We start from the raw sequence: 12,394 nt of genomic DNA on the forward strand, positions 1-12,394 counted from the left end.
ACATCCTGCAGCGCACCACGGCAGAGAAGGTTCCAGCCCAGAGGTCCGGTGCCGCGGGGGAGAAGCGGGCCAGCTGCTGCCAGGGCCCCAGGCCCTCACACTGCCCTGTTGGGCAGGAACCGCCACCCCGGGGCAGGAGCTCAGAGGCCCAAGCTACCAAGGGTCCCAGCTGGGACTCGAGCTGCAGCCCAGACAGCTGGAGGCCTTGCCCCACAAGCAAGCGCAGCCCTTCTGCCCCAGGCTGGTGGGAGCTGGAGGCCCCGGGGGGCAGCAGCTGTTCCTTGGCCGGCTCTGCTCGACCCTCTGAGCTCGTCCTCCACGAATCCCGGCGAGAGCTACAACCTGCCGTGGGCTCCTGGCCCTGTTCCCACAGGTCCCCTTCTGCCCCCGGCCCTGTCCCCACGCACCCCAGCCCGGGCGGCCTCCACGCTCAGCCTTGGTCCACCATCCACTCCCCACCCCATCCTTGTCCTGCCAGGCCAGGCTTCCTCCAGGAAGCCACTGTCCTCCCCAACTCCAGGTCAGGATGCCCCTTGTCCTGCCCCCCCATCACCTGGCAGGTGGCAGAGCACAGAGAGCCCTTCAGCTATGTGGCCCCCACGGGCAGCCTCATTGGTCGGGCAGGATTTTGAGGCCTCTGGTTTCCCTGTCCCCTGGGCCCACCCCTGCCCAAGGCCCCAAAACCAGCTCCCGTAAACTGGGGTCCTCGTGACCCTCCCAGAAGGGACACCCCATCCATAGAGGGGGGCCCCCACCCACCTGCAAGAGCCCTGGTCCAGAGTGTGGACGCTTGGCCTACGTGCAGAGAAGGACAACTTGGGTCACACGCCCCTCCTCCACGGCCATCTGGATGCCAGCTCTGGGGGAGGGTGTGCGGCCCCATTCAGTTTAGTGGGGAAAGACCCAAAGAACTCCACCCTGCCACCCACCCCAAAACAATCCATCTTGATTGGCCTCAGTCACATGCTGGTTATTCCGGTGGGTCTGTCCCCGGTTATTTCAGTGGTTATTTCAGTAAACGAAGGCAGATTGAAATCTAAGGGGCAGGTAAACCTACACCATCTCAGGAGGGACCCCAGGGGCCTTCCTGGGCCCCTTCCCATACGCTGTGGCCTTGTCTTGAGGGGACAGCAGAACGTCCCAGCGTCCAAAAGTCCCCCTACCTGGGCAGAGGGGTCAGGCGGCCATCACACAGGGACACAGGAGGCAGGAGGCCCTGCTGTGACATGGCGCTGTCCCCGGGCGGCGGCCCAGATGAATTCCAGCAGGACACCCGGCGCCCAGCCTCCTGGGCCCTTGGAGCTGAGGGGCCTCTGTGACCCCAGCCAACCCCGGGAGGGCCGGGGCAGGAGTCCCACCTGGAATGGTGGCCAGGAGCGTGTCACCCTCAGGGAGCAAAGGGCAGTGGCCATCTTCACCTGCCCCTCCCGCCCGCTCCCAGCCACGTGGCCACGGAAGCCTGCGCAGCCTCTGTCCTCGCTGGCCCTGCAGGCGGTGGGGTGGGGTTAGGACAGGACCCTCGGCCAGGGCGGCACCTGGGTCTCCTGCGGAGAGACTGGGCCTGCAGGGCCTGGGAGGAGGGCACGGCTGAGGCCTCCGTCACCCTGCGGGGGCTCCCTGCTCCCCCTCTGCCCGCTCGGGGGAAGCCCAGCACTGCTGGTGAGAGACAAATTTAGCCTCCCCACCCTGGGGCAGGGTGCGCTTGTGAAATATGAAAACAGCTGGAGGTGCCCGATTAAGCCGCCCTCTCTCCCTCCTGGGCTGGGGCCCGTGGGGAGGCGGGGGACGCAGAGCCTGGGAGCGGCCCCAGGAATCCCCCAGCCCCGCTGCCTCTTACCTGGCCGCCAGCCTCAGTCCCGGTCCCACAGCCAGGCCAGGGGCGGGGACGGCCTCCCTCCGGCACCTGGGCCCAGCTGGGAGCACCGTGGGGTTGCCCGGCAGTTTCTGTTTGAATCTGACGGTTGGCCTAGTACCCACGTGAGGCAGGGAGCTGGGTGGCGGCACTCTGACCACGTGGGCCTCACGTACTTCTGGGAGGAAATGGCTGACCAAATCCCCCAGGGCTGCCAGGCTCCAGGGTCACCCGGACCTTTGCTGGGAGAGGTTCTCGGCCGAGCTAAGGGTTGGGGACCCAGTGGCACATGACCCCACCCCCCCCACTGCTGCGACCAGCTTCCTGGTGGAGGAACTCATGCGGCCAAACCAAACAAAGAAACGCTGGAGCACGGCTGAGCCCCACCATGTCCTAGCAGGGCAGTGCACCGCGCAGCTCATTTCACTGGCCGACGTGGAAACATGCACAGAGAGGTTAGGTCACCCACCCAAGGGCACACAGCTGGTCAGAGCAGGGAGTCCAACCCGCCAGCTAGCTCTAACGTCCTTGTTCTTGACCTTGCCCTCTACCTGGCCTCTCTAGGAGGTGAGCAAAGGAGGCCCAACCCCTCCCCAGCCTGCATTCTCACCCACACGCTGCTGGGAAGTCCCTGGTCCACCCCTCCTTCTTCACCCGCACATTGAGGCCCTACCCACATCCGGCCCCGCCCCACCGCCCCCCCCCCCCCATCGCCCGGTCCTCTGCTGACCTGCCCATGGCTTTCCTCCCATCCCGGCCTCCACCCTCAACATGTGCAGGTCAGACCTGGACACAGGGCTCCTGTCCCTTGGTTTTCTGCTGTGCAGCTCTGCCCTGCCTGCCACACTCCCAGCCAACGCCCCTCTCCCCCTCCGTCCACGTAGCCCACCTCTGCCACTCTGCTCTGTAGCTGTGTGACCCCTGGACCGGTGTCTTGCCCATTCTGAGCCTGTTTCCTGTGATGTGTGGAAAAAGCCAAAGCACTCAGCAGGGCGCTGATACAGGCACAGACTAGGAGCTCGAGATATGGGAGTGAGTTGCAATTGACCAGCGGTTACTGAGGATCAGGGTAGCAGTGGAGGAAGAAGAATAAACCTGCCCTGGTCCCAGGGGCAGCAGAGGGCAGAGGCCAGGTCTGTCCCTGGTTCAGTTGCAGGGACCTCCCCATTAGTGGGTTCTCGAAGACCGAGGCACCTGCAGAAGAATGAGTGGGACCCAGCACTCCATGGCAGCATAAACCCAGGGGGAAGAGACAACCCACCCGCTAGAGGCAAAATAATGGATTCCTACTTGGGCTGGTAGCTGGCATGGTGCCCCTGAGCTTGGAGATGCCGCAATCCCACCTGCGCCACAGTGTGGGGAGGCTTCCACGGCAGCACCCAGCCACCTGTTGGGGGGGGCCTGGCTGGAGGAGTGGGAGCAGAAGTGAGGGTGTCGGTGAGGGAGGTTCAGACTAGCATGGGGCACGGGAAGGGGACCCAGGAGGCGGGAAGCTGCAGGGCTGGGAGCCTCACGAGGCTGGAGAGGAAGAGACGCTTGACGGTAGAGCGGGTGTCTGAGCTTTCAGCCGTGGCGCGCTCCAAGTGAGAGCCAAGGGTGGCCAGGAGTGGACAGAGGAGTGGCTGGGCACATCCTGGACTCCTCCGTCTCACTGCCCACCTCCAACCCCGCCTCCACAGGGATCTGGAATTCGGCACTCCCACCCACAAGACCACCCTAGTCCCAGATCCCCTCAGCCCCCACCCCCGCCCCCGTAAGTGCAGCAGTCTCTTAGCCAAGCTCCCCGCTTCTGCCTCAGCGAATGGCCCAACAGTGGCCAGATGTAGGTGAGGTCATACGCCCCACCCCTGTACCCCTCCACCAGGTGGAAGAAGTCAACTGCACGATGACAGACTGTAGCTATGACATAAGGTGTCACAATTCTGAGAACCGGCCTCAGGGAACTCCCTGGCGGTCCAGTGGTTAAGACTCCATGATTCCACTACAGGGGGCACAGGTTCGATCCCTGGTCGGGGAACTAAGATCCCACATGCCGTGCAGTGCGGCCGAGACAAAAACACAAACAAACAGAACTGGCCTCAAAGAAACGGGAACGAACTGACCCTGGAACTAAAGACTAACTGTACTTAAAACAATCAGGATGACGCTGGTCAGACCACCGCAGGACCAATGTCAAGATGACGGTCAGAGCTGCCTGTGCTGTTTCTGCATGAAGCCCCTCCCTCCGTCTACAAAAGCTCTCGCCCCCTGGTTGTCAGTTGGGGGCGGTGGGTGGGAATCAGCCCTTGGGGGATTCGGAGGACACGGAGCCCTTGCTCCGAAATAAAGCAACCTTTCCTTTCCACCAGCCTGGCCTCTTTTTGGCTTTTGAGCCGCGAGCAGCCGGACCCCACTTTCGGTAACACCCTCAGCCACCCGGCTGCCAGGCACCCCTGCTCTTTCCGTCTGTCTCCTCCAAGGCTCCCCTCCTCCCCTCTTGAGGGTCCCACCTCTACATGCCAGTGTGCCACGCTCTGTCCTCCAGAATCTTCTCTTCCCCGGACGAGCATCTGTGCTCCTTCAACCATGCCCTGCACGGTCATTCCCAAACCATCGGCCCCGCCTGGCCACCCTCCTCCGGACTCCTCCACATTCCTTGAAGGGAACCCACTCAGCTGTGTCCCCACCCTGTGTAGACTCCTTGCCTCCTACCCTGGGCTCCTCACTATGGGCCCAGGATGCACTAATTTCCTGAACTCTCTACCCATCCCCACTCAGCTCCCCGCCCACGCCCCAGCCATCGGGGCTGTGATTTTTTTTCGAGAGCTCGATCTGACTCATGAATTCCGTTCCTTGCTGGCTCTGAAGTCAGCTGACCTCTGACGTGACTTCATCCAAGTTGCCACGGCATTGGTCCATCCATCCCTCACTCACTCCAGGAACATCTGTCCCAGAGAGCCACCACTGTGCTGCCTGCCTCCCTGCCTCCCACGTGCCCCCATCCCATCCCCTGGGCCTGGGGCTCTTTCCGATAACGACACCCAGCATCTACCGTGTGCTCACGCAGTGCCAGCCCCAGCCTGGAGTCCTCTGTATTCCTTGATCTCAGTCTTCAAAGTAACCCCGAGACAAAGGCACTGCTGCGCCCCACGTTCCAGATGTTCTGACAGAAGCGCGGAGAGAGGGGACCGCTCGCCCAGGGCCACTCAGCTCAGAAGCACCAAGGCTGGATTGAGCCCAACTCCGGTTAGGGACCACCTAACCCCTTCCCACCAGGCAGCCCCGCCCTCCGGGGGCCTCTCTCGGGGGGCAGAAAGGAGAACCAGCCTTTCCCCCCACAGTGTGAAGGGCACCCTGAGGGGTGTAGACAGGCCCAGGGTCAGCCCAAGGGTAAATGAAGGTCCACATGAGTTGTCATTTTCGGTTTCACAAGCTGACGGAGAAGGGGCACCAGTGCGGCAGAGCTCAGCCAAGGACAGGCCCTGACGGCCCTTCAGGTCAGGGGGAGGCAGGAATAGCCAGGTGGGCTGGAGAGGGGACACGATGCCCAGAGGCCTTGGCCACAGGAAGGGCGCTGGGCCTGCAGCTGTGGGCCTCGGGGAGCGACGAGGGGGGTTCGGCTCCCAGAGGGATGCGGTGGGATTTGGGTGAGGAAGGTCACCCGGGGGGCACATCGTGGGCTTGGCGAACCCAGAGGCTGGTGGTCAGCGAGGCAGGCCTCGGCTGGGTCCAGGTGAGGCGGTGGGGGGCATGGGCCGCAGGGATGCAAGAGGGGGCAGGAAGGGATGAGGACCCCCCTTCCAAGCCAATCCACGTCAGGTTAATGCACTTTTGAGCTCAGCCCTCAACCAGCTGCAGACTCAGGCGCCTTCAGCCACCCACCAGCTGTGTGCATGTTCAGACCTCCGTCTTCTCATCCGTAGAATAGGGAAGTCACACCCACCATGCAGGGCTGACCTACACAGAAGCATCTAGCAGGATTCCCGGGGTGTCTTGAGGTGCAAAGGCGGCTCCTGTCTGACCTCTGGGGCCGTTTGGAAAGCTGCTATCGGTTGTCTGTCAGTCAAACCCTCATCCCCCTTTCCACTCAAGCTCCAGAGGCTGCTTCCTGAGCCAGCCACTGGTGCCCAACCCCCTGCCAGCACCATCAACGCACACGCACATGTGCAGGCACACATATGTATACACACCTGCACACGCACACTCTGCCTTCATCACGGTGAACCCCCCACCCCAGCCCCCCCCGCTCAAGTACGTGGCCCCGGAGGCTCCCCGGGCGTCCAGCCGCGTAGGTGGGACTGCAGTGGCCGGCGGGCAGCACAGAGAGCCGTCTCCTGCTGCCCAGGTCTCATTGATGCCTGGGAGGCAGCCGGGTGAGGGCCAGGGTGGCCAGGGCGGGCTCCGGGGCCCCCGGTGGGTGAGAGAGCCGGGGAAAGCCGTTCTGGGCTGGCCCCGCAGGGCTGAGGAATGGTGGCCCCCAGCCGGGACAAGCCTGGCCATGCGGCCAGGGCAGGGCCTCTTTGGCAGGAAGTGGAGAGAGTTCCGATGGGTCCAAGGGGCGGCGGCACCAGAGTGACTTCTGTTCCACCCCCCACCCCCGGGCCATGCAAATTGCCCCGCACCCCCCTGGGGGCAGATGGCAGTGCCACACAGCAGTGGCTTCTCCAGCTTGCCCGAGTCCCATCAGGGGACCCACAGGCATGGCCCCCCCGCACTGGCCCCTCTGCCACCGCTGCCCCCAGGACACCCTGTTTCCAAGCGCCAGGTGGGAGCCAGTAGGGAGGGGCCTCTGCACCCCTGGGTGGCCCCAGGGAGCCCCAACTGGCGCCTGAAAGAGGAGGGCCAGCCCGAGCCAAGCCTACCTTGGCGGAGCCTGGGCCCTGGAGGGTCTGTGAGGAGGGGGACAGCCGGGAGGCCCTCGGCTCGTGGCTGGCTAGGCAGGCGGTGGCGGCAGCGTCCCGGTCGCCTAGGTGATGACTTTGGAGCCCTGGAAGCAGCGTGGCCGGCCTGGAGCCTCGGGGCAGACGGGGGCGGAGCGTGGCCAGGAGCCCTGGGGCCAGCGGCCGGCCTGTGTCCCCTGCTCCGGATGGCTGCCACGCCCTCTGCACAGTGACCCAGAGGCAGCCCCGCCCAGAGGGGAGTAGAGCTGGAGGCGTGGGAGGGGAGCCGCTGACCCCACTTGTGTCTGTGTGCTTTTCTTCTCCTCCTCTTTGTCGAAATTCAGAAACACACTCAGAAGTAGAGAGACTGGTGCAGTGAATCCACTGATCTGTCCCCTGGCCCCAACATCAGTCTGTCCTCCAGCCAAAGCCAATTCTACAAATTATATCATTTCACCTGTGGTACGTCAGTAGATGCTTCAAACAGACAAGGACCCATCTATGTCGATATCAGGTCCAACCATGAAATTGCTGATATTCAGCTCTTTTTCTCCTACCAACACACACACACACACACACACACACAGAGTAAATTCAGATAATTCAACGTAATACACAGCCACAATACCACATTCTGAATTTCCAGGACCAATTTTTAACTGCTGGTCAGAAGGACTTTGAGGAGGATGCAGATTGGGGAGACTAATCTACGTCATACACACTGTCCCTTCCCTCCCCGACAGTGGGCAGCAGCACAGAAAGCTCAGCCCAGCTCTGGGTGGACACGGCAAGGGGGACATTGCAGGTGGGATTAAGGACCTGGAGATGGCAGCCCCTAGGTTATCTGGGTGGGCCCAGTGTCACCAGCAAGGGTCCTCACAGAGGCAGGCAGGACGTTGGGGAGGAGAGAAGGTGCTGGGCTGTGGCTTTGCAGAGGGAGAACGGGGCCGCGAGCCAAGGAACGTGGGTGCCTCTAGAAGCCAGAAAAGGCAAGAAACAGATTCTCCCCTGGAGCCTCCGGAAGGAAACAGCCCTGCCAGCACCCGGACTTCAGTCCATTGAGACTGATCTCAGCCATCTGGCCTCCAGAACAGTAAGTAGGAAAACAAGTCCATGGTGTTGTAAGCCACTGAGTTTGTGGCAATTTGTTACAGCAGCCGTAGGAAACTGATACATTCTCACATAACACAAATTTGGGAAGCATCATTTGCAGTGATCTCCCCATTTCCCGGGGCCCCTGGAACGGGCATTAGTGCCACATTAAGTCCGAGGAGAAACCTCTGGGGTGTAAGACGCTTTGCAGAACAGCAGCCCTGGGTTGGACAGAAAAGCGGTGACTGAAGACACGGCCAGCACGGGAGCCAAAGCCCTCGCCCTTCCGGGACGTCACACACACACATGCAGGCGTGAGGCGTTATGACCACACAGCGAGAGTGAGTGCTGGGGGGGAGGCAGGTGTTTCCTGGTTCTGGCAAAAGAGGCAGAGAAGCCAGAGGGATGCCAAGGCTCCCCCTGCCCCCACCCTGGGCTCTGCCAGGCCACCCTCAGCCAGCTGATGGCCACAGTGGGCAGGTCTTCACTGAAGCCCATTCTCAAGCTGAGACGGATGCATCTCACCATCCTGAGCTCCTGTGGGGGGACCTCCCAGCCCCCCCTCCCCCTCCCCCTCCCCCATGGAGACAGGAAAGTCCTGAGTTCCTGGAGGAGGCTGGGGCCCCACCCTCAGGACTGGGACTGGTGACAAACTCTGCTCTTCCTCAGCAGAAACAAGGATGTCAGAGACCAAAGATGGGTGGGTGACCCTTGAGTGATGGTCACAGCTGGACCTCTGGCCATCAGTTCTGGGTGGGGCATTCAACAAGGAGTTCAACCAGTATTTCGTACCCCTTCTCCCAACATGAGGCACGATTAGAGAGCTCCTCCTTGCCGTGGCCGGAACCCAGTGTCAGCCCAGGTGTGAGCCTCAGGGCAAGGCCTCTGCTCATCACCATGGAGAGGAGAGGAGAGCTCGGGAGCCTTGCAGCTATCAGCTTGTTTCACTTCCCTATTGCAGCCAGAACAGATGACCACACGGCATCTGTTTATTCTCGCACAGTTCTGTGGCTCAGGAGCCCAAACGGAGAGAGTCTTATGAGACTGAAGTCAAGGGGCTGGCAGGGTTGTCCCTTCTGGAGACTCCAGGACAACGGCTACGTCCTTGCTTCTTCAGCTTCTAGAAGCCGCCTGCACTCCTGGGCTCCGGGCCCCTCCCCACATCTTGAATTGCATCTCTCCACCCTCTGCCTCCATCGCATCTTCTCTCTGGCTCCAGCCCTCCGGCCTCCTTCTTAGAGGGGCTTTGTGATGACACTGGGCCACCCAGATTCCCCAGGGTTGTCATCCCCCATCTCCAGTCCTGGATTTAATCATGTCCCTTTTCCTGTGAAGTAAGTCACAGGTTCTGGGGATCAGGATGTGGTTGCCTTTGGGGGACCATTCTTCTGCCTTCCATAAATGTCCTTCATTCCAAGACACATCTTGGGGGCCCGCTGTGCGGGGTTAGCTAAAACTGCTCTGCGCCTTTAAGCAGAAACCCCTGCTCCCTGCGGGGTGGCGGCTGTGTGGTTGGGGAGGGGGCAGCAGAGGGCATTCAAGGCCGCCCCACACCCCTCGCACCTCCCTCCAGCTCTTAACCTTTCCCAGCAGCCCCTCCCCATACAAGGATAAGTTCCCAAAAATGTGTCTGAAAGTCGACAGTAGCCGGATCTCCGTGAATCCTCGCTGCCCCCCCTGACACGTGACTACCTGCGCACGGGGCACTGGAAATGGCACTCTACAAACACGACCATTTAGCCATCACGTCAACCCAGGAGAAACACTGCCATCTCCGTTTTACAGATGAGGACACTGATGCACAGAGAGGCTGAGGAACCTATCCAACATCACACAGCACAGCCGGGCCTAAAAACCATTAGGAAATGAACATCTGACTAAACTACCCATTTCAGGTGCGTCCCGCGCAACGCACTTCCCGTGTTTCCTGGAATGCGCTTGTTTTTCAGGACTGAACCACCATCGCAGACTCAGGAGACCCCAGGAGCAGTTTGACCAAACTTCTGACCCACCTGCTGTGTGTCCCGCAACCTTCTCCCCGCCGCCCATGTTAGTTTCCAAATGCTGGCAGGACGGGCTTGGAGAAGCTGGTGCCCCAAAGCTGCCCAGAGGCCCTGCCATCTCAGCTCCGGGCACAGCCCATCCTGCTCCCAGTGGTCAAGACCCGTCCCCGCCTGTGGCCGTGAACAAAGGACGCTCTGGGCCACCGCTTGCTCCCAGGGGCCCTCGGCAGGGGGAGGCTTGGGCTCCAGCAAGCCCCCTGCGTATTTGCACAGTCAGCCCCCTGCTTCCCCCTTTCGCTGTCTGGCCTCCGAGGAGCAGGCATCTTGGTTTTAAGCTGATAGCACTGAGGGTCAAGGCTGTGGGCTCTTAGCCCCCAGAACAGAGCCTGGTAAACCGTGGGTGCTCAGGAACGAATGACAAGTGATGGAAGGATGGATGGATGGATGGATGAAGAGTTAAAGCCCCTGCAGAATACTGCTTCCATCTGCTCCACATCTCTTTTCTGAACTTTGAAATCCAAAAAGCTCAGAAAACCCAAAGCCTTTCCATAGGTCTGGGGCCGACGCCACTGGGCAGACGGACACAAGGCTCTTCATGGTCTTTGTTGCCATTTAGGGTAAACATCCGTGTGTGTCGTTGCAGAAACACGGGTGAGCTCGATTGTGGAGCGCTTCTATCAGATCCCTTTGTAGTGTTATGAAACAAACAATTCAGATACTATGTTACTTTTCTAAAATGGAAAAAAAATTAATCTGAATTCTGAAATATCAGGGGCTCAGGGTTAATTTGGACCATAAGGTAGGGCGGCCACATCAATTCTTTATAAGCCCCAGGGCCCGGCTACACTCCGAGATGCCCAGATAAGCGTCCCTCCCTGGGACCACCGAGTGCTGAGCTGGCCACATCCTCTCCTTATGGGGAAGGTATTTTCCACTCATCGACCAAAGCCAACTTTTGACAGGTCACATGGCAAATCTGGGCTGGCTGATGCCAAAGTCGGCCATGCTCGCCGTGACTTTTGTCACTTTTTACCTCTGTGGATTTTTTTGTCAACGAAATGCTGTTGAGTAGCACAAATTTCAAAAGGTCCAGGCAGGGCCAATCCAGTCTCTCCCACTCCGTCCGTCCCAGACCCAGTTCCCGTCCCTGGAGGCACAGCTGCCATCACTTCTAGGGAGAGTGGAGTCGTCAGGAGGAGAGAAACGGAATGGAAAGAGGTTTAATGACAGCAGAGGAAAGAAAGAGGAAGTCGGCAACCTGAGGTTCTGTTGGCCACTGAAAATGACCCTGGCCAGAGAGTCCCCAAAACTCTGAAAAGACAGCCTGCCAGGATCACAGGCGCTACCCACACTCTACTCACATGGGGTCTTTCTTACACTTTCTTTAACCTGCACGTTCCACCTCTTCCTATTATTCTCATCCTTTCAAACATCACATGGACCAGATGACGATTAGGCAGTGTTCTTGGAATTACGCTGACTTCAACCTTCCAATTGTCTCTTTGGCTATTTTTATCAGAATTCATTATTTTCACATTAATCCAGTTAGCGTCCTGTTTACCAATACCTCGTTTTTAATTTGCAGCTTCATTCTAAAGGCTCGGGGAGACTTTCACAGCCCGCGTTCTCCTCCTTCATTACCGCCAAGTAATTAGGCAAGGAGCATCCCTGATCTGAAACTAAGAAGCCAGGAGCAAGTTGCAGCTTGCCTGACTCCGAAAGAAAAAAAAGAAGATGGAGTCTCTCCTAATTACGGGGGTTTTGTTGGTTGTCATTGAGCGGGAGAAGCAGAGGAGGTGAGAGTAAAAGGAGAAGGGCCTTTAATTACTGGGCCTTGCAAATCACAGCGCAGTAAATACCTAGGGGTTCCTCCTCTTATCTGCATACTAATGACTAGCGGCCCTCCTTCTGTCCTGTGGGGAATTGTGCTAAATTTGCATTGCGCATAATGCAAATGACCGAGGACTCTAAGCACCGGGCAGCCTGGTGCAGAGAGGGTGATTTGATTTGTTTATTTGTGTCCTGCCTGGGAAGCACAGGCTTCTAAAACGGGGAGCACAGCTTTCCTTCCTGTAGTCCCAAAGGCTCTGCAGAGACCCCTCTCCGTGGCTGACAGACACTCTTCAAGCCACCCGCCCCTACATCAACACACTGGGCCCCGGGCTGCCCTCCTGGTCCCCATGCTGGCCTGTCCCCCACACATGCGGGAGCGGCCTCCGTCTGGCAAATGGGCACTGCCCAGGTGAGCCCGGAGGCCGGGAGGCTGCCAAAGAGAAGCCTTAGGGTCTTTCTCACACGTCTCAGCCCTGATGGAGAAAACAGCCCAGGAAGCCACGTCTAAAATCGCAGGAAATCAGGCAGCAGGGGTGAGAGGGATCTTCTCTGCCCACCCCGAAGGACCTATCACAACCCAGGCATCCCTGCCCCCAGGAGAAGCCACCTGCGCAATTAGCCAGAGGCCTCCCCAGATGTCCGCCCCACAGGGCCTGGCACCTCGGAGCAGCAGGTGAGCAATTAGAGCCCCCGCCCTGTCCCCACAGGCACCCAGGACCTGCTGGCTGGCGCTGGGCGGGGACACACCACGGACA

General features: G+C 59.8%; 1 protein-coding gene across 4 annotated transcripts in view; it reads right to left on the bottom strand.

Moving 5' to 3' along the window:
* Positions 1 to 12,394, bottom strand: part of TP73 (tumor protein p73) — a 68,781-nt gene that overhangs the window by 51,032 nt on the left and 5,355 nt on the right. The window contains exon 1 of one of the 4 annotated variants that reach the window (XM_082403854.1): positions 6,694 to 6,848. The exons of 2 other annotated variants lie outside the window; for them this stretch is intronic. Coding sequence is in view for 1 of the 2 variants with exons in the window: in XM_082403852.1 (XP_082259978.1) it covers positions 4,342 to 4,434 (93 nt within the window). In the remaining variant the exon portion in view is untranslated. Of the gene's footprint in view, positions 1 to 4,341; positions 4,507 to 6,693; positions 6,849 to 12,394 lie in introns of those variants that run through there. One more of the 4 variants, XM_082403852.1, reaches the window with a different exon arrangement.

The sequence above is a fragment of the Balaenoptera borealis genome, assembly GCF_965194805.1.
Source record: "Balaenoptera borealis genome assembly, chromosome: 1".
NCBI lineage: Eukaryota > Metazoa > Chordata > Mammalia > Artiodactyla > Balaenopteridae > Balaenoptera > Balaenoptera borealis.